This window comes from Typopeltis vanoorti, chromosome 18 (genome assembly GCF_054136105.1).
Source record: "Typopeltis vanoorti isolate ZY-2024b chromosome 18, IOZ_Tvanoo_1.0, whole genome shotgun sequence".
NCBI classification, from domain to species: Eukaryota; Metazoa; Arthropoda; class Arachnida; order Uropygi; family Thelyphonidae; genus Typopeltis; species Typopeltis vanoorti.
In genome coordinates this window covers 76,488,897-76,514,921 of record NC_143566.1, presented here as the reverse complement: position 1 = coordinate 76,514,921, position 26,025 = coordinate 76,488,897, and the positions used below count along the sequence as shown (strand labels likewise).

Here is a 26,025-nt window from a genome sequence, read left to right as displayed (position 1 = left end):
CTCCAATGATATGATCAGATCTTGGTCTTCATATGCTCTCCATTATATACCACCTAATCTGCTTTAATCTAAAAGATAATCATAGGTGCCTTCATACATATTGACATTTTCAAAAAACAACATTGTGAACATCCTGCATCAATGAATTATTCTATTTATTATGTTAATCCCTGGATTCTTGAAGCACTTTCCATTATTGATGTAATACTGTTTCTATATGTTTCATAATTTTTGAGATAATTTCATTTATATATATTTTTGTTTTATTTGTTTTTAGCATGGCAGCCATGACTACTGCTGAATCTAATATTGGCTCAAATTTGAATACAAAACCAGAATTTGAATGTGAGGATGATATTTCATCACAAAATAGGAACCCATGTATTGATTTTCAGCCAGATGACAGGTGGCATATCAAAGAAGAAGAAGAAGCAGTTGATTCTTTAGGTAAAAAAAAAGGAATTGATGCAAGTGGCACATCCTTAACATGTGATGAAGACAGTTGCAAGAATTCCGAAATAAACAGAGGCTGCTCTAAAGTAAAAACTAATGAAAAGCCCAAACTTGTTGATCCTGTTGTGTTTAATGGAGGTGATGATAACCAGCTAGAATGTACACAGCTTCAGAGGCATGAAGATATTGGTCATGAGGATCTATGCACGAAAGATGAAGAAGCATTACAGTTCTCTACCAAAGCTAGTTCTTTATCAGTCTCTTCGTCTATGGCATCTATCTGTGATCAAGCAAACTTAGAAGGAAAAGCAGAAAAGTCTACATCACATGATAAAGAAAATAAGGTTTGTTTACCATTAAAAGATTCTCTTGCATCTAACAAGCCATTTATTTCTTTGAATGATGAAATTATTATAACTAAAATTTCAAATGACAGTTGCAGTAATGAAGATTGGAAATCTACTTCAGAAAAATGTGAGCTGGCAGATATAAAATTAAATTGCACAGAACATTCAGTTACAGATAGCAATGCATTGGAAACCTCTGCACAATCTGATGTGTCTCAGAAATATTCTTTGCAGAATGGGCATCGTGTAAAGCCATATTCTCCTTGGGATAAGCATGATAACTTTAGAGACTCTTCCAAAACAAACATTCCAACTAAGGAAGAAGGCAAGTGCAATCTTAACAGTGTCCCTGAAAAAATATCTGATGATTCTTCAAGTGTGTCGCAAGATTCTGGTACGGTTAGTAAAGATAGCAGTTGTGTGTCCCAGCTTTCAGAAACAAGTGAAACATGTTTGGAAAAAAAATCGTCAAATTTTAATAATACTGAAAATTCAGAAACAAGTGCTTTAGAGGTTAAGCCGGTTAGTGCCTCTGATACTGTTTCTAATACAGAAACAGTTTCTAAAATAGAATTGACTAAAGATACTTCAAAAGATGTTCATCTACCTAAAAACCTAAAAGATTTAGTGAAAGCAGGAGCTTATACTGCAGTGCATTTTAATCAAGGTGATAAATTAAACTTAAATGATAATGAAGTTATTATTGAAAGTCCTTCTCTTCTTGTTCCATTTCTTATTAAAAAACCAGATGAATATTTCCCAAAAGAACTTCAAGTAGATAATTCAGCACAGCATGCTAATTTAAAAAAATTCTTTGATAGTTGTGTGGGACAATTCTTAATGGGATTGGGGCTAAGCAAAGTGAAAGAAGTATATCATAAAGATATGAAAAAATTAAAGGAAAAACAAATCAGAAAGCAAGGCCTTGTGAAAGAAATTGAGAAGGAGCTTATTGAACATAAACAAGCTTATTTAGAGTCAAGAATAGCAAATGAACCATTTAAATTTCCTTTAAAAAAATGTGAATTCTGTGACTTCAAAACAGAATCAAAATTAGTAATGGAAGCACATTATCTAGTACCACATGTAACTCCAAGAAGAGAATTCAAATGCAATTTTTGTACATTTTATACGCGGGACTATAAGGGTATTGTATTTCATTTTGAGGCAATGCATGGAAAAGCTGCAACTTTGGACCTTCCTGTTCAATATCACGAGTGTCAGTTTTGTCCCTTCCAAAGCCCACTGAAAACAAAAGTAAATGCTCATATGAATAAATGTCAGAAAAATTTTGTAAGTGTTCGAAATCAAGCTCCACCAATAGATTTTCAGTTTCCAGCCATAACCACCAAGCCTGTAACAAGAGTTGATATTGAAACTCATTGGTCATTTTTGACTAATGCACCTCGATTAAATTCTTCTAAACATAGCCAACATGCTGCAATGACCTCTCCATCTAACTGCAATAGATCAAATGCAAGGAAAAGGTTAGCTGCTGTGCTGAACAAACTAACTGCTAACCAGAATGCACAGTTACATAAACAAGTAGTTTTCACAAGGTCTTCTGCACCTTCAAAGCAGACAAAACAAAGTGAAAGTTCACGAAATGAAAGACATCAGGTACATCAGCAGTTAACTGGAGGTATTCAGCTACCACCAGGTATTGTAATTACCAGACCCAGAGTTCCTTCTCAAGTGCGACAGGTGCGCCCTACACAACAGACCCAGCTTCTACTACCTCGTCCAGCTACTGCAGTTCGGCAGTTTATTGGTTCCTCTAGAAAAGTTTTTCCTGCAATAAATAACTCGTTTCCAACCTCAGGTAACTCTCAGATATCTATTACTCCGACAACCAAACCATCTGTTCCTTCTTCTGTTAGTACACGTGTTAACCAACAAAAAACAGGACCACAGCCAGTAGCACTTTTTAGTAATGTTGCCTCTGGAGGAACCCCAACACACATTCCAGTAACTACTGGGCAGAATGCAACCAGATCAGGAAGTGGGATGGTTTTATCCATTCAGCAGTCTACAAAAGTACTTCACCCTTCAAGTACACGATCTCCAAGATTACCGGGTCCACAGCGTTTTATGACTTCTCAGTCACACATTCCTAAAACTACTGTTTCTGGAAATCCATTGTCAACTTGTGAAATCTGTGATGTATACATCAAAGATTTGGAAGAACTCAGGTCACACTTACATTGGGTCCACAAAATTAAAATTCACCCTAAAATGTTAGTGAGCAGACCTCCACTGAATTGTCAGAAATGTCATTGGCGTTTCTTCACTGATCAAGGATTAGAGCGACATCTTCTTGGTGCCCATGGATTGGTAACGACCAATATGCAAGAAATGGCAAACAAAAATATGGATGGTGGACGTTGTCTTATATGTGGAGCGGTCTTCACATATAAACTAGTATCTCATATGACTCAGGTACATAAAGTAACTTTAAAGCCAGCTCATTTATCATATAAATGTACTGTGTGTTCTGCTACGTTTACGTTATATAGGTTATTTGAAAGTCATGTGTATAATGTTCATAGTGGGTCTATGAAAAGGCCTGCAGATGATAGTCCTGTTCCACCACCTCCATTAAGTAAAAGACCTGCACTATCTCTACCTCTAAAGAATGAAAAAACAGTCACTGAAAAACAGAATTTGGAAAGTGAAACAGATAATGAAAAAGAATTGTATAAATGTCGGGAATGTGGACTAGAAGTCGAAAATCTCCAGACTCATATCAAAACTAAACATATGAAGAAATGCAGTGTTAAGCTTTGTAGAATAGAAAAATGTGAAAAATGTTTATGTTCCTTTGATGGTATGCTGGTACTTCGTACATCTGACTTTGGTTTAGATGATGATGATGATGAGGAGGAGGAGGAGGAGGAGGAAGAAGAAGAAGATATAATACAGCTACAGGAAGAAATAGGGAAAAAAGAAAATAATCAAGGGGAGGTAAAATTAATAAATGAATCAGAAACATTAGAAAAGGGAAATTAGCAACTTTTGCAGGTTGTGTACCTTGGAAATGAAACAATAGTCATGAGAAGGGAAAAAGAACTGTCTTTTATAGGCTTTTTTCCTTTTAAATCTACCTGTATTTCCAGCAAATGTATTTTGCCTTATTATGGTATCAAGAACCTTTAAGTGTCAGAAAAACTTGTGGACAGGCCTTTTGTTATTTATAAACAAAAAAGAAAACAAATGACACTAAGTGGGTAATTTGTGGAAAGGTAGGTTTTCCTATAGCATTTCATAAATGTGGTGTATTGAGTTCTGTTTTGGGTAATGGATATTATCATTACATGTGGATGGTTGACATTTGGGAGAAAAATGTCTAAATACCACTTATCCACTTTTTTTTTCTGTTTATTTTATTTGCAGTAAAGTTTTTTTACTACTATTTATCAGTATGAATGTTTTAGAGTTTCAGTTTGTAGTAATTGTGAATTTGCTACCAACCATTGTATTCATAAAAGTTACTAAAATATGCTTGATCATCAAGTTATATGAACAAATCATTGCTGTTATATTACAGAAATGTAATATGCATCCTCATATTTTTTCATTATATGGTGGCACATTCTATTTACTTTTATAAAATATCCATTTAAATAAATTATCAATCATTCAGTAGTTTAAGTTTTGTTATATAAAGCAATTTCATGTATATAATGTATGACTGGTTTACTTAGTTGAACAGTTTTGGGAATTGCCAACTTTACAATATTATTGTCCAACCTGAAGTATGTTTTTTAATGGAGAAATGTAAAAATATAATTATAAAATAACTTTGCTATATCTTTGTCTTGTCATGGACAAATTTTAACATACCCACAGTTTAATCAGTATTAGAGCTTCTGAAATGTTAATGAAAAAAAAAAAAAAAAAAACTTGTCTAACAAACTTAAAAAAATTTAATGATTACATTAAAATGTCATTGTATTTGCTCATTGGTTATGTTTTCAGATTGTGTAACAAATTGATATTGTTTTGCACTGAGAAATTATCCACGAGCATTTATTAAATGTTAACTTATTTATAGCATTTTTTGTGTGCATTAACACAAAAGAATTCATGAGAAACATTTTAATATAATGTTAAAATATAATTTTTTGTGCCGTTTAAAGTTATTGTTCACCAGAAAGGGGGGAAAAGTACTTTACAGTCAGTAATGTCTTAAAGGTGGGAGAAAAGTCCAGCACAGTGATTGTTTTCATAGATTTGTCTTTCTTTAGATCACACTATGAAATCTGTATACTCTTTAATTTGGTAATAAAATATTTAGTAAATTTTAGTAGCATTATCAAAATTAAGTTTTCTTTAAATTTGAAAAATTAATTATTTTAAGATTTTTGCAGAAGTTAGTTCAGGGATTGAAGGGACTGTTTTCAAATGAATCGTATGTCATTATGCATGATGACTTAAATGTTTTTTTGACATGAAGGATTTTTTTAAATCTTCATGTGATCCTGCGATTTATGGTTTACTGATGATAGTCTTGTATAGCTTTAGTTTAAAAAATATTTTCCCAACAGTAGTAAGGAGGATATGATAACAAACATTTCTTGCACTATGAAATCTTTACAAAAGACGGTTGACTAAAATTTCAATTACAGTGATATATAATAAGAAGTGTGGTCCTGTCATTTTTTTCTAGTTATTTGCATTTGTTTAATCATTGATAGCAGGAAATTTAGCAAATGACTCAACTATGACAGTGATGACAGCGATTTATATCATCCAATTTAAAACATTGGGCAGACTTGAAAGAACTGCGGTACATGGGTGTTGCTAGTTTCAACAGCCAATGATATATACCTTTATTTGAGCACATTATTTAATGAAGTTTTTTAAAATATTTTTGATATTGTATAAAACTTAAATTTTTTTTTTTTAATCCCAGTACTTTGAAAATTTCAGGTGTTAAATAAAATATAACTGATGGACTGTTTATACAACTTTTATCTTCAATTAAAGTAATTCTCTTCCATCAACGCTTCAGAAAAATTTATGATATAATCAATTCAATACTACATCATTGTTATTTATTGATGTACATGTTAAATAGATGAATATGTTTACTTCACTAGTGAATTCTTAATTCTGAGCCGATATAGATTGTTTGTACCCTAAATCTTAGCACTAAAATTTCGTATGGGAAATCTATAAATTACAGAATTAAATAAGAAGGTAGATCTAAAGATACCATAAATAGTGATATCTTTAGATCTGCCTTCTCATATATAATTGTGCGATTCAGAAAATTATATATTGAATAAGTACCTCCACCTCTCTGCTGAGCAGGTTTCAGAAAAAATGATGTCGCTTAACTGTGTATTATAATACAAAATTAAAAGTACCATTTTGCTTCTAGATCAGGGTTCTCAAATTTCTAATCATTAGCCTATCCATAATACAAATGTGCAATAATATATATATTTAAAATATCTTATAATTTAGAATAATTTATTTTAATATCTTGAGTTTATTATACCCTTTCATTTTGTCACAAATTATATATTCATCTAGTGAAGAATCCAGTATACTGCAAAGGTAGCATTAGGGTTATCATTAGTCTGTGTAGTACATTTGGAAGTTGGGATGGTGCTCCTCCCACTCTTTGATTGAAAAATATTGATAGCAAAGTTGGGTTTCTCATCCTACATGTGGACAAATTGGCCAGAAAATGTAATAAATAGATAAGGCTGTTATTGTACTGTAATGTAGTGGTGTTTCCCTCTGATGAGTCTTTGGTCTCTATAGAAGTGTCACATAATAATATGGTCCACAAAAGCTACAAGGGGGTGTATTGAAATTGCGTTCAAAGCAACTAACACAATGAGAAAATTGCATTATGTCTCCAGTTGGATTGCCTTTTGTAGAATGATAAACCAGTTTCCAGAAGGGAAAACCCTACCAGCTACATGAATTTTGCTAACTCTCTTTTATATGAAAATCCTGTATAAAAACTGTTAAATCCATTCATCATTTTCTCTGAGCATCAATTGTCATAATTTATTTGTCTTTTCCTACGTGTGTGTGCGCACGCAGTCAAACTTGGTTATAACAAGCACCAACAAAATTTTCCCTGTTATAACCATTACTCAATATATCAGTGGGTTACCTCCTGTTTATTTTTAATTCTCAATAACTTGATAAAATATAGATTCCAAAAAACAAAAGCATTAGAGTGAGAAAAATATAATTACATACCTAGATGTTATTTATGAATACACTTGTATAAACTACAGTACACTTAATACTAAACACGGTTTATTTCTCATAATTGAAAACAATACTACTTAACAATAAATATGATTTCAATTAGCCTTTATATATGAATATATGAACCTCAAAATTGATGTTTGTTTTAAACATTTCGCTTTGCTTCATTGATGCAATGCTTCATCTATGTTTGTAAGCTTGCACTTTCTAATTTTTTTATTTTGGTTATGTTGTTTTCCACTGCCAATATGTAACCATCTTTATTCTTCCATGTCAGTTATGATGAAGAGGACAAACAAAATCCTTTCTTTTAGTGTTGCATGGTGATCAGCATTCATTTAAAATTTTATGGAATTTACAACCGTGTTAAAAAAAAGTTTTATTATCCCAACGTTTTGATCTTCATATCAAGATCATCATCTGGAGCATACATAAATATACAAGACAAGCTGAGTTACATTATTAACTATAAGCTAGAGAAACAATGATTTGATCACATGCTATTCTACTGGTATGACCTCTAGTGGGAAAAAAAAAATTATAAATTACATCAAGCTAAATTCTATTTATGATGACAGGATTAAACATTCTTTCTTACAGATGGTTTTCTTTCAGAAACAATGATGTCCTATTTTTGGTATTACAATTGTTATTTAAGATACTGGATTTTCTACAGTCCTGTTTATAGTTGTTCTTAGTGAGGAAGGTTCCATGGGTCAAATATATGCCTTCCATATGTTTGGGATTTTTAGACCATCATTATTGTTCAGATTGGGGTGGTTGATAATGATCTCACAGGCTTCCTTAAATTTCCGTTCATACCATGTTTTAGTGTGATGTAGACAGCGTGCTTTTCCAGACAATTCTGTGTAAGATATTCAAGGCATGATCCGAAAGGCCAGCTTCAGAATCATAATTATTATATTTAATGTGTCGTTTATGTTCTTTTTGTCTGATAGGAATTGTGCGTCCTGTTTCTTTTATATATGATATGTTGCAAGTACAATAAATACAGTATATTCCAGGGTGGGCTAGTGGAGGGAGTGGGTCTTTGGATGAGTTGAGTAAGCTTTTTAATTTTGCAGGAGGTTTAAAGGTGGCTTTGAGGTTGTATTTTTGTAGTACTCTGTTTATTTTGTCTGATGTTCCTTTAATGTAGGGAATGGTTATAGTTTTACTGTAGTCTGGTTTGTCTTTGTTTTTTAGAGAATTTTGTTAATAGTGTTTTGGCTGTATCCGTTTTTTTGGAAAGTATTGCTGATAATTTTAAATTTGTCTTTCAGTGCCTGTTCACTGGAACAGACTGTCTGAGCCCTGTTTTTTTAGAGTGTTGATGACACCTAGTTTTTGTGTTGGGTGGTGGTAGGAGTTTATGTGTATATATTGTGTCGGTTTCCGGTAAACAGTGAAGGAAAGATTGCCAGAGGGAAGATGTGTGACAAGTGTATCTAGAAACGGAAGTGTGTTATGTTTTTCAATCTCAATTGTGAACTGTATGCATTTGTGTTGTTTGTTTAGGTTACTAAGGAATGTGTCTAATGTCTGGCAGCCATGGGACCAGATCGCAAAAACATTGTGAACGTATCTAAGCCAGACTTTGGGTTTTAGAGGGGAGGAACCTAAAGCAAGTTTGCTCAAAATGTTCCATGTAAAAGTTAGCAATGGGGGGGGGGATGATAATGGTGAGCCCATGGCTGTGCCTGCTTTTTGTAGGTAGAAAGCGTTTTGCCATACAAATAACCAGAACGTAATACATGCGCAAAGAGCACTGATATCTGGGGGGAATTTGTTCTGTAGGAGAAGGATTGGAACATTCGTAAAGAGGGCAGAGACGTCAAAACTGACTAATAAATCATCTTTTTCTAATGTAATGTCTTTGATGTTTATGAAGTGTTGTGTGTTTTTGATATAGGAGGGGGAATGACCTACCAACTCCTTGAGTGTTGCTGCTAATTTTTTGGCTAAGTGATACGTTGGGTGTTGACTGTTGACTTCTATGGCAAGATGGACATCAATCCCTTGGATTTTTATCTCGTGAAAGATACGTTTTAATTATTTAATGAAAGAAATTTTTGAGCACCTGGCTCGCCCTAATTAGGACTGTGTAGAATTATTTCAATCTGTGATCATAGCCGTGTTTGTGTTTCCATCTGTCTTTTCCATCATAATCTGATGATTCACGAGTGAGTTGGTTGGGATGGAGTGATGCCTGAGCAAAGTACTTGGCTGCTATCTGGAAGAGCAACGTGGATATGTCTGGCAGGTTTCCGTCTTGGTGGAGGATTGTGTTCCTTACAAACCATGGGGCATCGAAGATCATTCAGAGGCATTTATTTCGGATTATTTGTAATCTTTTAATGTTGCTAAGGGAGGTGTGACTCCACGCTGGTGAACCGTAAGTTAACGTTGGTATGACGATTGCTTTGTATATTCTTAGTTTGTTTTCTGGACTGACTGCTTCTTCAGTTGAGTAGAGGGTAGAGTTGAGCTATTGCTGAGTTAGTTTTGTTGCAGGAATGAGAGATGTGGGAGTTGAAGTTGAGTCAGTTATCTAGTTTGATTCCCAGATATTTTACTTCTTTTTGCCATGGGATATCAGTATTGAACATTGTGACTGCTCCATGGTGGTTTGCTTTCTTCCTTGTAAAGAGTATGGGCATGCTGTTATCTGCATTGACGTCTATTCTCCATTTTTGAAACCATTTTTCAAGATTTCTTGCTGCATTTTGTAGTCGTTGTGTTTCTAGGTGTGGCCTGAGTGATCTGGCTAGTATTGCCATGTCGTGCATAAAAAACCATGATGGTTGATGGAGTGTTTGGGACATCTGAGATGTAAATATTGAAGAGTAGTGGCGATAGAAGGGAGCCTTGCGGGACACCTGCTATGATACTTCTTGCAGAGGATCTGAGGCCACGCAGTTTCACTTGAAATTTTCAGTCTTTCAGATAAAAGTATGATTTGGATGAGGTTTAGTGAGTATTTTGCTGTAATTAGTTTGTGGATGAGGCCTTTGTGCCACACTTTATCAAAGGCTTTCGCCACGTCCAGGAAGATTGACTCTATGTGTTGTTTCCAGTTGAATCCGGTAGTTATGTATTCTATAAGTCTGTGAACCTGTTGAGTTGTGCATTGACTTGTTCGAAAACCAAATTGTTCTTTTGGGATTAGGTCTAGATCATCCGCTTCGTTTTGTAGGCGTTTTAGTATTACTTTTTCTGCGATTTTCCCCAGGCCTGACAAGAGGCTGATAGGTCTGTAATTCTAGGGGAATTTAGGTCCTTTCCCTTCTTGTGGATGAGGATTATATCTGCCTGCTTCCAGCGAGCAGGGAAGTAGTTGAGTCTTAGCATCGCATTGATGATAGCCAACGCGATGCTAAGACTCAACATTTATTATTGTTTATAGCTTGCGTTGTCACAGCTGGTGGGATGATGAAGTGCACAGCGTACTTGCCTGTGGATTTTTTCGATGAAGCGCAAGTCCGCATGAGTGTAGTTTGGTTGAAATTGCAGCTCCAGGGCATCTGCAAAGGCTTCTGCTTTCTCATCGTCTCGGTAGGCTATGCTTCTTTCTCCATGGATTGGGTGTATGTTAGGGTGGTTGCTGCGAAGGACTTTAGTCATTTTTCATAATGAGTTGTCTTCGGTGTTTAGGGATCTTAGTTTCCTCTCCCATAGCTGGTTCTTATGGTCTTTGATTGCATCTCGGACTAGGTTTGTCACCCTGTTTAACTCTTGTTTATCCTGGGGCGATAGAGTTGCATGGTATCGACGTCTGATCCTGTTTTTGTTGCAGATAAGGTTTAGAATCTCTTCTGGGAGCAGGTTAGCTTGAGCTGGAGCAGTAATGGTGGAGGCTGTTGCAAGGCCAGTTTGGATTGTGCTTTCCAGTTTATTGATCGCTGTGTCTACTTCTTTGGGTGAGGAGATGGTTGGGACAGGGCCTTTGTTGGTGCAGAGAGTTGCATTGAGCTTTTTAAAATTTGTGCAGGACTGGTTGGGGATGATTTCTGTTTCCTCACTTAGGCTTAGTAAAACTGGGTTTTTGTCTGAGCTGAGATCATTAACAACATGTAACTGGAATTGGTATGAGGTGTTCCTGAAGATGACTATATCCAGCACATCAGGTTTGCCCAGCAGTCCATAGTGTGTTGGTTTGACAGGACCTGCTATGGTGATGTTTCTTGTCATAGCAAACTTGTATAGGCCCTCCCGTTGTTGTTGGTGATTCTACTATTCTGCACTGGATGTTTAGGTCTCCTGCCATTATTGGTGCTTCATTTGTGTCGAGGAGCTGGGAGAGATCCGTGGCTAGTAGTGGTTTGCTTGGAGGGTTATAAACAGAATATAGTTTTAGTCTACCTGTATTGTTGGTGTGTATCTCAATTCCAGTTTCTTCCAAGTTTGTGGTTGCTATTTTCTTGATCTCATTGTATCTTATGTTTTTTTTGATGAAGATAGCTGTGCCACTCACTCTGGCGTTGAGCCTATCATTCCTGGGTAGTGTGTAGCATCTTAGTTTGGGGTCATCACATGGCCGGAGGTGAGTCTCGTTGATTAAAAGGATGTCCACTCTATAACGGGCAGCAAATTCTTCCAATTCTAGGAGATTATTGTTTAGTCCATTAGTATTCCAGAATGTGACCTGTATGGAATTTATTGTGATGGTCGAATTATCCATTAATGATTGAGAATATGACTTAGGTATTTTTAAGAAATCTGTTTGTATCAGTCTGGTTTGGATTTGATTTGCTAAAATCTGTTAGCATTTCTCCTAAAATGGTGGCAAGCATCGTGGCAGAGTTTTGACTGCTTGGTATAGTTTCTGCCGATTTGGTGTGTGAGGAAACCACTGAGGCATATGATCTGTTACTTGTAGAAGCTCGCAAAGGGTTTTCTGGTGTAGGAGGTTTAGCATGCTTCTGAGTTGATGGGACTCCTGTTTCTCTAGCTTTAGACAGATTGGATGGATGGGATGAGCAATCTTTGTAGTTCGCCTGGTATGGCCCATTGCATTTAGTGGGAGTAGTGTGTCGTTTAGAACATGTATGAGATGGACGATTGCCTCCACATTTAACGCACTTGTACTCTGCTCTACAAAGCTTCTGTGCATGCCCATATTTCTGGCAGCGGTAGCATTGACCCGCAGATCTCTTCCTTATGAGAGGCTCTGTCTTAATTACTAGGTTGCAAACAATTTTTAGGTCATATTACTAATTGCTACTAAAAGCAAAGGAATGGGACGTTTGTCTGCACGGTACATGCGCGAGACGTTTATAGGTTCTAAGCCTTGTGACTTGAGGTCATCAGCTATCTCCGCTGATGTTATTGTTTCCACTAGTCCTCTAATGACTACTTTTAAGTTTTTCTCACTTTTTAACTGGAATGTATAATATGGAATTTTCAGCTCGCCTATAAATTTAGTAAGCCGACGGCAGTCAGATGCTCCTCTTGGTTGAATGCAGACACCTTCATCTGTATTTTTAGCAGAAGTGGACTTGATTTCAGTGTTCTTCATCACCTCCGCTACTGTCGACCGTTTGTCTTTAGATCTTAGAATCACTGGTGAAATTCTTTCTTTGGGCTGAGCCGCTGTCTTCCCTGAAGCTGCTCTTTCAATGAGCTGTACCGATGTGACCATCGGTGCTATCCTATCTTTGGGCTGAGCCTTTCCGCTGTTGTTTCAGGTTCTGTAGCTGGAGACTCCTTCTTATGCTTCTTTCTACTGACCACCTGATAGTCTGTAGAGTCATCTGGGTCCACTAGGGGCTGGTCAATAGCTGGTGACATTATCTCCCTGGTGCTATCTTGAATCTTGAGAAGTGCTGGAAAGTGGATCAGTCGAATCCTCTGATTCGACTTCAGTAATCTGGTGTATCTCTACCCTACTGGTCCATTTGGAGTTAAGGAGGTATTCCAACATGCTTGAAAACTGCAAGGAGTTCCTTAAAATTTAAGTCATCATATGGGGTATTCATGATTAAGCCTAATCTGTAGTTTGAAAGGTGTTTTGCACGGAACAGGACATGTCTTGTCCCTTCCTACCACCGAATGTAGACCGACAGTGGAAATCTCCTTTTTAAAGGCAGAAGACTACTGCTGGGCAGGGAACAGGAGAGGGACTAAGAAAATTTCAGTGAGATAAAATCTTACCTTGAACAAATAAAACTAAAAGAATACTGTGTTGAAGATCACTATCCACTATCCGACTTCACTCTCATAATCCAAAACTCTACTCGTGATACGTTGGGCTATCAATTCCTTCAACTATAGGTCTTAGCGGTGTGTTTTTTTTGTGAATTTTCGGTAGCCCATAAATTCTTGGGGAGCGCGTGTAGTGCGGAAATAGTTTTTTGACCGTATCTTTGGGCCATGTCGTAATTGACTTAAGTAGTTTCTCTGTTTTGTGTTTTATTCTGTTGGTTGGGTTATTAACTAATTGGTATGTGTTATTGTCAGAGACCAGCAGATTCATTTTTTTCTACATAAGCGGTGCGGTTTAAAATAACGATGCCATTTCCTTTATCGACTCTGGTTATTACTAAGTTCGGATTTGTATTAAGTGATTTTATCACTGTTAATTTGTGTTTAGTTATGTTGCTTGTTATTATTTTGTTATGATATAAAATGTTGACAGTTTCTAAACGTATCTTGTCTGCTATGTTATTTGGGATGAATCTTAGACCTCTTTCAATATTACAAATAAATTCAAGTTTGTTTATCTATTTCGGTGCTATAGCAAAACTTAAACCTTTGTTAAGTATAGAGATTTCGCCTTTGTTTAGAGCGTGGTTAGATAGGTTGACTATGTTGTTACCTGTGGGCGATTGGTGGCTCCTGATGTTTCTTGCTTCTGGTTGGTTGGTTGTTGTTCACCATGGAGAACTTTGAATATGGCGGCTAGTTTTGTCGTTCTTTTGGTCTTTGGAATTTGGAAATTAAGTTTTCTTTCTTCGTTTGGAGGATGTGGTTTGCTGTGTTGTCTGTAATCTTTTCTAGGATCATCCAGATATCCAGAAACATCGGGATAATAAAAAAGTTTTTTAACATGGTTGTAAATTCCATAAAATTTTTAAATGAAGGACAAACAAAACCTTTCACATGTTCTAACTAATGAATAATTTAGTTAGACGATGAGAGACCTCCCACGATGAGAGACTGTTTCTTTTAGTAGACATGTTTCTGACAGAAGGGTTCATTTTAAACATTTTACTATCATAGCTGTGTTTGGGTAAAGTAAAGAAAGGAGGGCCAGAGGAGAGGTAGGTAGAGTTGGGTTGGTTCCCAAGGGCAACATTAGGTTATTAACCATCTCATAATCTGATGCAGGTGGTTATAAAAGCTAAATCACTCCATTCATTCAGTCTATTCCAAGAATTATCCAAGAATCATTTTTTTTACTGATGTCATCTTGTTCACCTTCCTATTTCTTCTCAAGACTCTATCCGTAATCTGTCTTCCTTGAGCTGTTTTATAGAAAAGGTCAGTTTTGTGGTTAAAAAATATTAAATTAAATAAAAAATAATAGTTAAAAAAACCCTAAGGTTTTCAGTCTATCCATGAAGTTACGAAAGGAAACTGTGAGCAAGACGGTGAGGAGTGGTTTCTTTGCATGGAGAGTGGTTGAACCATGGAATGCATTGCCTGATGGAGTGGTGAGAGTGAGAACGATCAATGAGTTCAAGGAGTGGTATGATAGACTTTGTGTTTCTTAGGAAGGACCTCCCACGATGAGTCTTTTGACTCCATGGAAGCCTGAATAATAATAATAAAAATGCCTGCAGAATATATTTCCTCCTTGAAGAAACTGCAAATTAAAGTAATGTCATAAATTGAATTACTCATTGTTACTAAAATCAGAGTATTTGTGTTTTATACAGTATAAGAATTTAATTTTCACATAAAGTGAAGAATCCATTTCAAAACTGCCTCCCTGAGAGAGGCAGTTTTGAAACCGCTTTTGACTTATATCATTCTATTCACTAGTCAGGATGACCATTTTTTTTTTTAATTTTAGCCTATTAATGAGGAATTCAGACATTTGAAAACCCTAGGCATTTTGGGTTGAACTTTGTGTGGGTAGTATTTTGTTAGTATTGAGGAATACATTATTCCTATTATATTGTCAAATTTGAAGTATTTTTTTTTTTTTTTTTATTTATTGATATCATGGGAAGTTGCTCTAATACATCCTATCTATCATATTAAGTATCATCTCCATTCAGGAGGTTGGCTCTTATGGATCTCCATATATTCCTATCTTTTTAAAAACTTTCATACCTTAGATTATGACCTATATATGATATTTTTTCCTTACTGTATGTTCCTTATTAGTTCCATTGTAGTACCCATTGTCTCCTGATCTTCATTTCTTTTCTTTTGAACCTGTGATTTTCAGTGCTTCTGTACTTCAACATCTCAAAAGTGTCATTGTCCATTTTTATTTTCCAATAGAGAAAAGTAGATCAAACAAAGCATTTTATCATGCTTAGTCTAGTAGTTTTTTGGCTGATTTCTTTTGACGTTAGTATAATTTTTGGTTATTTCATTTGATGCTATTTATGTATTTATTTATTTTTTTTTCATTTTTTACATCCTCTTTAATTAAAAGTCATGAACAAGTTTAACACTTGATTTGTTATATAATTTGGTTTCTACTTTAATTTTTAACTTTGGGGTATGTTTTTCTGTTTACTATCATTTTTTTTTTTAAATATAAGGCCATATTTTTATGAATTTATTTACTCTTTATTTTTAAAGTCATCCTCTCTGTTGGCATTGAATACGATATCACCTACATAACAAAGATTATTTATATTTTCCTATTTTAAGTCCTCCATACATGCAGGTAGATTACATATTTTCATACATATACACCACCTTATGTGCACGCGCGCACGCACACACACACACACACACACACACACACACATACACCTCTTCACTGGTAGGGATTGAACAGAATAGAAAGCACATGACTGTGTATAATATCTTTTGCAGTTGGATAGTTTCTGACAGTTCAGTGTTGAAGGGAACTGGGAGTTTGAAACAGGCATTGTGATAGGATGCTATGTTGCTGGCCTATCTGTTCAGTAAATTGTTGACAAATTGGGCCATCTCAAGTCAACCATCAATGATACCATACTGAGATGGAAGTGCAGGGAATCAACTGTAAGTGCTACCTGCAGTGGATGACCCACCATACTCACACGACAGTAATGTAATATGTAAAAATCATCACCATACTGGAATTGCCTCCACAGAGCCCTGATGTCAACCCTACTGAACACGTGGGATGAACTGGAGCATCAGGTGATGCTCCAGTTCAGGTGACATCAAGGGACGTCAGCACTACAGCAGTCCATGACCTCATTACATGCCTATAGGAAGAATGGTCAAATTCTCATTGATCACTATTGTATGCTCATGGAAAGTATGTCCGATAGGATTGCTGTAGTCATTGTGCAGTGAAAAGAGGTCCTACATCTTATTAAGGTGGTTGTCATGGCCAGGGCTGAATTAACACCTTGAGTCCCCGGCAAGAAGAGAAATGTGAGATCCCCTATCACATTTCCTAATGTTCAGTAGTAATAATAATATAATCATCGATTTTGAAGTCCAAAGCAATTCCATTGGTGGATGTGAAGGTGATATTCAAAACAAAAATAACACAATTCACTCCTTCCCACACACACACGCTTCCCCATAGCAAAACTAACATTATAAAGTGACTTTTCTACATTTTGATGTGACAAAATCATGTATTAGGTCATCAAAGTTTTAATATTTTGTAAAATCTCATGTTCAATGATCATTCAACTTAGGTGGTTTAATCGTGACTGTGCCATGCTGTTTCTTAATTAATTATTTAGTAATTTCATTTTAGAAAATGAATCTTCACTGCAGGCATTAGTAACCATCATTGAAAGAAAAATCCTCGTAGAGATTTCCATATTACGAAATACTGAAAATATATGTTCATTATGCATATGAGCGTAAATTTTGTTAATGGTAACACAGTCTTCATTTGTGGTTAAGGTCTTATCACCTATGTTTGCTTTCTTCACTGATTCTATATCCAAATTCATCTGTGACCTTATAAAGTAGAGAATTCCATGAATACTTCTGTAGAAGTAAGGTCTTCGCTATTGGCTAGATCATCACAGTGAGTTTTTGTCTTGATCATCTAAAGTATGAAGAGTTTCTGAGAAGCCAAATTTATTAAATATTTCTTTGTACTGTTTTTCTCACGTATCCAAACTAGCTACCAAGGAATCTATGATCAGTAAGTATGTGTCCACTCTAAATTTCCTGCTACCCTTAAGTTGCACGCCTAAGTTGTCTGTGTTTCTACCACCATCTACAAATGTTAAAGTGCTGCTGCGTTGTTTTATTCTTTTATACAAATCCTGGTAGTTCTTATCCCGTGACTTTTCTTTCGCTTGGGATTCAGTCTTCAAAACAGTTTCTTTTCTCAGTTTCAAATGCCTTTAAGGACTTAAGCAATTTCATAGCAGTAGATAAGTTTGTGCTTTCTTTCTGGATGACTCGACTCACACTGTTAAATCGTTTCAGTATGTCATTCAAAAAAATAGTCAGAAAATTTGTTTCTAGTTTGTCTCTTAAACCCTGAGCTGTAAGCTCGTGTTTCTAATGATTCCTGACTCCCTCCTAAATCATCCAAACTCGATCTGATTTCTTCATAACCTTCATAAAGAGCACTTTCTGCATGTGCAGACCACAGTTCTTGACAATTGCTTTACCACTTTAAGCAGAGATCCCAAATGTGAAACCATTATTTCCCAACGATAAGGCGAAGATGAAAAGAAATTGTAAAGATTTTGAACAAAATCAAAATAAATGGTATCATTTAAGGTACTATTTACTGCTTGAATACCTACAAGGTTCAAGGAAAGATCCAAAAAAGTTGACTATGTCAGCGAGAATATCTGCTTTATGTCCCTGAATGGGAATAAACTGTAAATATCTCTTCAGGAATACCTCCAGAAACATATCTTATTATAAATGTCAGTTGGTCTATGTGTGTGATATCAGGTGTTGAATCCACTGATATGGAATAATACTTAGCTTTCTGTACTTCAGTGACAATAGTTTCCAACACTTTACTCCCATAATTTGTATAATTCTTCATAAATAGTAGCTGATGGATATGATGGGGGACCCCTTTCCTGCATTACCATACTTCTTTATATATTCACATAAAAATGGATCAAACTGACTGATCAGTTCCAAAATGCTTAAATAATTGCCATTCCTAGACGAACGTATGGTTTGGTTGTCTCCTCTTAGCAGTAGGCCTCTAGACAGTAAAGATTTTATAACTGCAATTATTCTTTTCAATACTTCTATCCAGTACTGATGCTCACTGTTGAACTGGATTACCAACTGTGTATATATTCCCATGCACTTTTAAACGACTGCAGTATGTCATTGTGCATTTTCTGTGTTCTGCACAATTTTCATGATGTGAATTGACTTTATTCAAGTCATTGAATCAGCTCATTATAAATGGGGAATCAGAAGTTGAAAACAATTTACAAACAAAACAATATACTTTTCCTTTTGTGGGAGAATAAATAAGCCAATCTCGAAGTTGAGTTTTTCCATTCGACAACCATCACAAAAATGTTGCCGCTGTTAAATACCTAGTTTCTATATCTGAGTTGTTACTTCCTACCATATATTCTCAGGCTGACTGACTAAAGCTGCACTGGTTATTTTGGCATTTGGATGGCCCTTCTTGAACCCAGTACTCCTGTAAGATAAGATTTGCAATAGTCCAGGATCTGAACTATTATAATTGTCATTATTTGTGCTTATGTTTGCTGTAGAACCAGCGAAGGTTGTTTCTTCCTGTACACTATTACTGCGCAAGTACTTTCTTGAAACAGGATTTGCTGGTGATCGTGTATTTTCCCTCTCCCTATGTGCTTCATTCTCCCTAGCAACTTCACTTTCACTGCTCTTAAAAATTGTTAGTTTTGGAAGTTTTTGAATAGCCTTTGCCTGTTCTTTCATTTTCTTTCGTTTAGTACAACCACTTTCATAATGTTTCATACTGAGGGGAAGCGTGTTCTCCTAATATCCCTATGACTCGCCTATAACTTTTAACTATTTTCAAACTAAATCAAGACAATAACACAATATACTTATTTACTAGTTTTGTAAAGCAGAAAGCTGAACCTAAACCGCAATGTGTATATTATGGTTGGTACCTAACAGTCACCTGCCAGGCTGCACAAGAAGATTCATTCATTGTTGCGGCATTCCAGCTATGAAAGTTGTTCGAGATTTAAAAAAGTTTCTATTCGTTTTTGTATTATATTTTGCAGTGCTTGAAATAGAAATCTAGAAGTGCCGATATGCTTTCCAAGGTTTGATTTGCGTTGTGTCGGCTTTTGTACATAAGCATTATCAACAATGCATTGATCAGAAACTCGCTCGTGACTGTCGATGCAGGATGCACCAAATCAAGTTAATATTAATTCCATAAAAGTGAGTAACTCATAGCTTAGCCGAAATAAAACGAAATTTAAAGCAGTTTTTGTTTAACGCTTTCATTGCCAAGCTGAAAATTGGAATTTCGTGTAGTGGCCAAATTTTTTATATTTTTTTTATTTAGTTAGTGATGTCCACGCGATAACGCGTGATCGGCCGTTTGGTGAGAGCTCGCATCCCGTGATCGCGCGATATCGTTCATTGCCAAGCTGAAAATTGGAATTTCGTGTGGTGGCCAACTTTTCATCATTTTTTTATTAACGATGACCACGCGATAACGCGTGATCGGCCGTTTGGTGAGAACTCGCATCGTGTGATTGCCAATGAACATGTTAACCGGGTTTCTTGTAACAGAGTTTGAAAATGACAATCGACAAAACTAAATTAAGCTTTTCAACATAATTCTAAGTTCTTTCCTCATAGCATTTAAATAAAATACTTTGTATCAAGTTATATTAGGGTTATGTAATATTTTAACCGGCCCGTGTCAAGAACTGAAAATTTATTTGGTTTCTCTATTTTAAAAAAATAAGAGAATCGGGGCCACCAGGTTTGCCGTTACCTTAAAATGGCCCTGGTCATGGCTGTTTATCCATGCATTATTATAATGTAATCTAAAACAAACATATTTCCAATATTTAAGATCTGTTGTTCCTTTGTTTTCTGTAAATCTACTTTGGATATTCTGTATTTCATTTATTGCTTTTGATTTGCTTTTTTCCAGCATCATTCATAATAGTAATTTTATTACATGGCTCATTAACCTTTTTGTTTAGGTGTAAGTGCTGGATAGAACTTGTGCAATAGGCTTAATGAAGTGAAAACAATATAGGAAAAGAATAATAAAGGTATTTTGTCTGTTACAGAAACATCACAAGGGAGTATACAATATAAATTGTAACACATGCACACATAACACAAAATGAAAATAGATTATTGGTACATAATCTGTATATTCAGCTGCAAAAGCTTTTTTTAGTTTTTCATGATGTTTATAAAGATAGAATTCCCGAGTTCATCAAGAACCTTTTCACTTTCAGATATATATATATGATTAAATAGTTTCCTTAACTCTTATATCCCACTTCTAATATTTTTACTATTTCTCTAATAAATGTCATTGTGACTTTTCCCATCTTTATTTTCTCTATAGCTCTTAATACTTCTTCTTTTAGTAATTGAGGACTGTCTTCAAGATTGTTAAATTCTGGTATTATTTCTGTATCCTCACATCTGTAAAGATTTGAAATGTATTCAACCCAGCTTTTCTTAATTTCTCCAGTTTCAGATAGCATTTTGCCATAATTTCTCTTGTCAAGTATTATGGTTCATTCATTTTCTTGTCATTTATTTTATTTTTGGTATTCCACTCAAGTTTTATTTCTAGGTCTTCTATTCTTTGCACTTATTAAGTCATGTTTCTTTGGTCTCTGCATGTTTTCCTTATAATTTTGTTTAAAGATTTATATTCTGGTTTGTTTTTTGCTTCTCTTCTTTTACTCTATCTATTCCCTTCTGCCATACGGCCGGGGGGGGGGGGGGGGGTAGCTATATGCTACCATACTAGGGAGATGATTATGAGCAAGGTGGTTTCCCGTTGCCTTCCTTGCCATAAGTATTTATGACTGTAACCTGTGTGTTCACGGGGCCAGTTTGCCTGCTTGCGGGATGAAAAACCCTACTGTCCACATCCAAGACCGGCTAACTTGGCTATGGCTGAGGAAGATCCTTAAGCTCCTCACGTCGTGGATGGGAATCGAACCTAGGACACTCCTTCCCCAGGCATATGGTTGCGAAGCAGAAAGCCACTAGGCTAACCGCACGGACCTTCTTTTACTGGATAGATTTAATTTAACCTTGATCGTCTGTGCTTTCGTTAAGTCTCCTTTTATCACTTTTCATTTCATGCTGTAAACAAAGCTTTCTAATCTTGATAGTTTTCCCACTTGGTTATATTATAAATTAAAGATGCCAAGAAATTATATTCTTGGTTACATCCTTTATCCAAGTGTAAGCAAACAAAGTTTGCACATGACGTAACTTCATTACTTATGAGACCTCAATAAAGGTCAAAACCAGCCTGGGTAGTGGCCCTTCCCATAATGCATAGTGTGTGTGTGTATATGTCTATGAGGATATGTGCACTGCATCATGGGTTACTAAGGTAATTGATGTGGAGTCATTAGCCTGTATATACGAAATGCCCTGTGCAGACTCTGTTTGCTTACACTAAGAATATAATTTCTTGCTTTCTTTAATTTATGAAGCTTTCTAACATGTTCAAAACTTAATTTTGTCACACATATTTTTAAATGGGTCATTCTTTTGGTTTGAAATCTGGATGGTGTTCTCTATTTTAAATAATTTTGAAACAGTTGGAATGTGGTCTGGGTATAATTGCTCCTTGGTGCATTTTTATTTTCATAATACTGTTTCAAAATCTTTTCTTTATTATATAATTGATTTTTCTTGTTCCACATTGGCTTTCCTAGACATATTGCAATCTTTTTGGTTATGGAAAGATGTTTGTTATTATTAGGTCATCATGCACAGAAAACTCAGTGACCTCACAAAGTCCAAAGTTACCAATTACCACTGATTCTTCTCTTCATGCAGATCCATCTTTTGCATTCCAGTCTTCTCCCATTGTTATGATGCCAAGAAATTATATTCTTGGTTACATCCTTTATCCAAGTGTAAGCAAACAAAGTTTGCACATAATTACTGTTTAAAAATCTTTTCCTTATTATATAATTGATTTTTCCACATTGGCTTTCCTAGACATATTGCAATCTTTTTGGTTATGGAAAGATGTTTGTTATTATTAGGTCATTGTGCACAGAAAACTCAATGACCTTACAAAGTCCAAAGTTACCAGTTACCACTGATTTTTCTCTTCATGCAGATCCATCTTTTGCATTCCAGTCTTCTCCCATTGTTACGTCGTTGTTTTTTCCTTATTTTAATTTTATATATTTTAGTTGTTATCCTTATTATAAATTTTTTCTTTCAACATGACCTAGCCCCTCCAATTACAACAAACTTTGACTCTCAACTCACTTCTTGTGCACTCATTCTCATAGGGAAAGCTAATCTGTGTCACAGGTCAATTTCTAAAACTTTGTCACGTTTACATTCTAACTACTAAAGGTTATTCCTTAATTAAGAACGAATCCTTTGAAATTTCTATCCGGGGGCAGCCTCCTTTTCAGATATTGACGAATTTATTTTTGAAAGCTGCACCAGCCAATATCCTAGGATAGAAGGGACTCTATTCAAAGAGACCTTCCCAGAACTTTATGCTCATACTCATTAAACAAACTCAACTATGACTATGTAAAACTCAGCTTGCAGTCGTGACCACTAATCTAACACAGTATACTTTCTATTCCCTCCCGCTTAGGTTCGAGTTTATGAGTGGTAGTTTGATTTCATATTCAGGTATAAGAAACAAAACATGTTTATTGGGACCTTAAATCATTTACAATTATAAAATTATCACACTCAATTAACTCAATATCATACTAAATCAAACTAAGAGAAACAAGTAAGCCCTATGGCACATGAATAAAAACTTTCCCTTAAATTAAACACAAATACACATAATATAAATGGTATGAACTTCTAATCGATTCTGTCTACAATGTCAGTCTCGCACATTAAAATTTTTCACATTCATCTATTAACGTTTCCAGACAACTTGTCTAATGGAAATCTGCCTATATAAGATTAAGATGATCACTTAAAGTTCTCTAATAATCTGTCCACATTAGACCAATACATAACGATTTTCTTTCCTCTAACATAATTGGAATACCTGATCCATTAGATCTGTTCACCTTTGTTGAACTCGGTTCGGTACTTCCATCAGATCATGTCCACATGGAGGGTCACAGTAGTCTTCTGATTAGGCTTTACTCTGCACTCAACATCATGTCTGCATCTGCTGCTGTTCATTCTCGCCTGTTCTACTGGTTGCAAGGAAACACTCCGCAGCTTCCTTCTGATGTGACACTTAACGAAAGCTCGAAATTACAGATGCTGACATCTCACGTTTGGCACCATTCAGAATCAATCAAGCATCCAAAGGAAATGGCTCACCGTCCAACATCGTTGTACCACCTTGAATCGATCAAGAACAAGCAGGTTTAAAGGAGACAAAAAAAAAAAAAAAAAAAGGCCTCTAGAAATGCCATGAATTCCATTTTATTCTCTCTTCCTTGTGCCCTCTTTTCCGCTCCTTTTTCACATGGCACTTGTCCTCAGTGCCTCTTGGCTGATCCATTATGCTCCTCCTCTTCGAGCACTCCTTTCTAGGAAAGCAAGCTAGAGTCGCCTTCCACGTAAGCCCTTGCCTCAAGCCTTACGCTCAAGCAGGATGGCTCACATGCGACCTTTGGAATATTGTTTACAACGTTACTTAGCCATTCACTGTATACAGAATCCTTAATATAACTATAATTAACCCACAAAATCCTCTACATGATTTTTGGATAGACAACATTGAATCTTATAAATCTACATAAAGAGGTGCATTTATTCTTACATGCAGTAAATAATTTCTTTATTTTCTGCTCGAGTACAAGTTTCTCTTTCAGCTGTTATATTAAACTTGTTAAATCCTGAATGAATAGTTTCTTTATAAAAGTTCTTCATTCAGGATCTAACACCCATAATGAACAGAATATCATTTTCCTTTATTTGTTTTATAACCTTTAACCACCCTACCGGCCAAGACATCTATAGGCCTCAAGTTTATTGGATGCGAAGTGTATATTAAAATTTTAATACCATTGATATTACATTGAAATATGTGATGCATATGAAGCATGTGCGTATCCATATTTGATCCATAATGGCCGGTGAAGTGGTTATTACCTCGTCATAGAAATCAGTCACAACTCATCCCAGTGGCTGTCAGTAGGAGCACATACTTGGAGGATACTAGTGTTAAAAGTTTTCTTTCAGTTTTGATTAGTATGATTTTGTCTCATACATGCAGTTTACAGACAGAATTTACCATTAGTGGCAATAAATGACATTGGATTCTGGTGTAGAGTGCAGATGTTGGCATTATGTGCAGGTTGAAGATTAAGTAGTGCAAAAGAGTACCCCTCCCACAAGGAGTCGTTTGAGGTATCATGTAATAACAATAATATGTAAGCCTTGTCCAAAAACTGTTTTCGAGACATATCTGAACAACACATACCATTAGTAATGATACTAATATAAATTAAAATAACTAATATAAATTTTCATTTTGCTGCAAAATAAAAAAAAATTAACAATAGGTAAAGTGTAAACTATAAATTTAACAATAAGTAAATAAGTAAACTGTTATAAACAATAAGCACCTCCATAGCACAATTGGAAGAACGATGGTACATTGTGCCCTTCAATTGAAAAAGGCATAAGCTTGAGTCTCATCATGATGGGAGGGAATCTTTCTATGGACTTTTTCAAGCGAAGTTGAGTTAGCCGATCTCATACGGTGGTAGCAGAGTTTTTTCCTCCTGGAAACTAGAGTTTTTCATCCTGCATACAAACAAATTGGCCCTTCAGAACACACACAATTTACAGACAAAAAATACTAGCTATGGTGGTGGTGGGCAGTAGATGGCGCTCATGTAGATGATTGGTAGTAGAGGTTCGGTGTTCGTGATGGAGAATTGTACAATAGGTGTCCTCCCGAGATGAGTCTTTGGACTCCTTGGAGGTGTCACTAATAATAATAATAAAATTTTGAATTTAGGATCTTCCCTAATTCTACACTATAGAGATCTCTAGATTGCTTATGAACAATTATTTGTCTTCATCATCAAGTTCCTGCAATGTATCCTTAAGGGGTGTACAGGATATGATAGTAATACATGAAAAATTTACATCATTACTAACTTCCTATCTATAATCATCCTCCAAATCAGCTGTTACCTGTCAAGACTCCAACATTATCAGATCTTATTTCTAACTTCTAAGGCACTCTTTACCATATCAATTCACCTATATCTTGGTCTTCCTCTGGGACTTTTCCCTGCCAACCTGGCAGAGAACACTTGTTTTGCAAATCTTTCCTTGCCCGTTCTGTTTAAGTGACCATACCACCTGAGATTAGCTCTGCTAACGCATTCCTGGCTGCTGACAATGTCAAGTTCTTTTCTAATATCCTCGTTTTTAATATGATATTGCCATTGATGCCATCTGTTCATGCCCCTAATCTTTCTCAGGACTCTCATATCTGAAGTCTCTATTCTTTGGTCAAGTATTTTACTTCTGACCCAGCTCTCAGATCCATAAGTTAAAACTGGTTTGAACACTATCTTGTATACAGCTAATTTAGTGTTCCGACTAATTTCTCTCTTATTCCATATGAATTTATTCAGTTGATTTCCTACCATACGTACCAGCTTTGTTGATTCTGTTGTCTATTTCCATATTAGCTGAAATGTTTTTCTTTTTCTATAGATTCTCC

The 26,025-nt window shown here is 35.6% G+C and overlaps 1 protein-coding gene across 2 annotated transcripts in view; it reads left to right on the top strand.

Annotated features, from left to right (window-relative positions):
- LOC150096824 (uncharacterized) overlaps positions 1-5,106 on the top strand; it is a 99,272-nt gene extending 94,166 nt beyond the window's left edge. For both annotated transcript variants that reach the window (XM_090408667.1, XM_090408666.1), the window contains exon 3: positions 278-5,106. In XM_090408667.1, coding sequence (XP_090264793.1) covers positions 279-3,809 — 3,531 coding nt within the window. In that variant the 5' untranslated portion in view covers position 278 and the 3' untranslated portion in view covers positions 3,810-5,106. The remainder of the gene's footprint in view (positions 1-277) is intronic.
- The last annotated feature ends 20,919 nt before the right edge of the window (positions 5,107-26,025 follow it).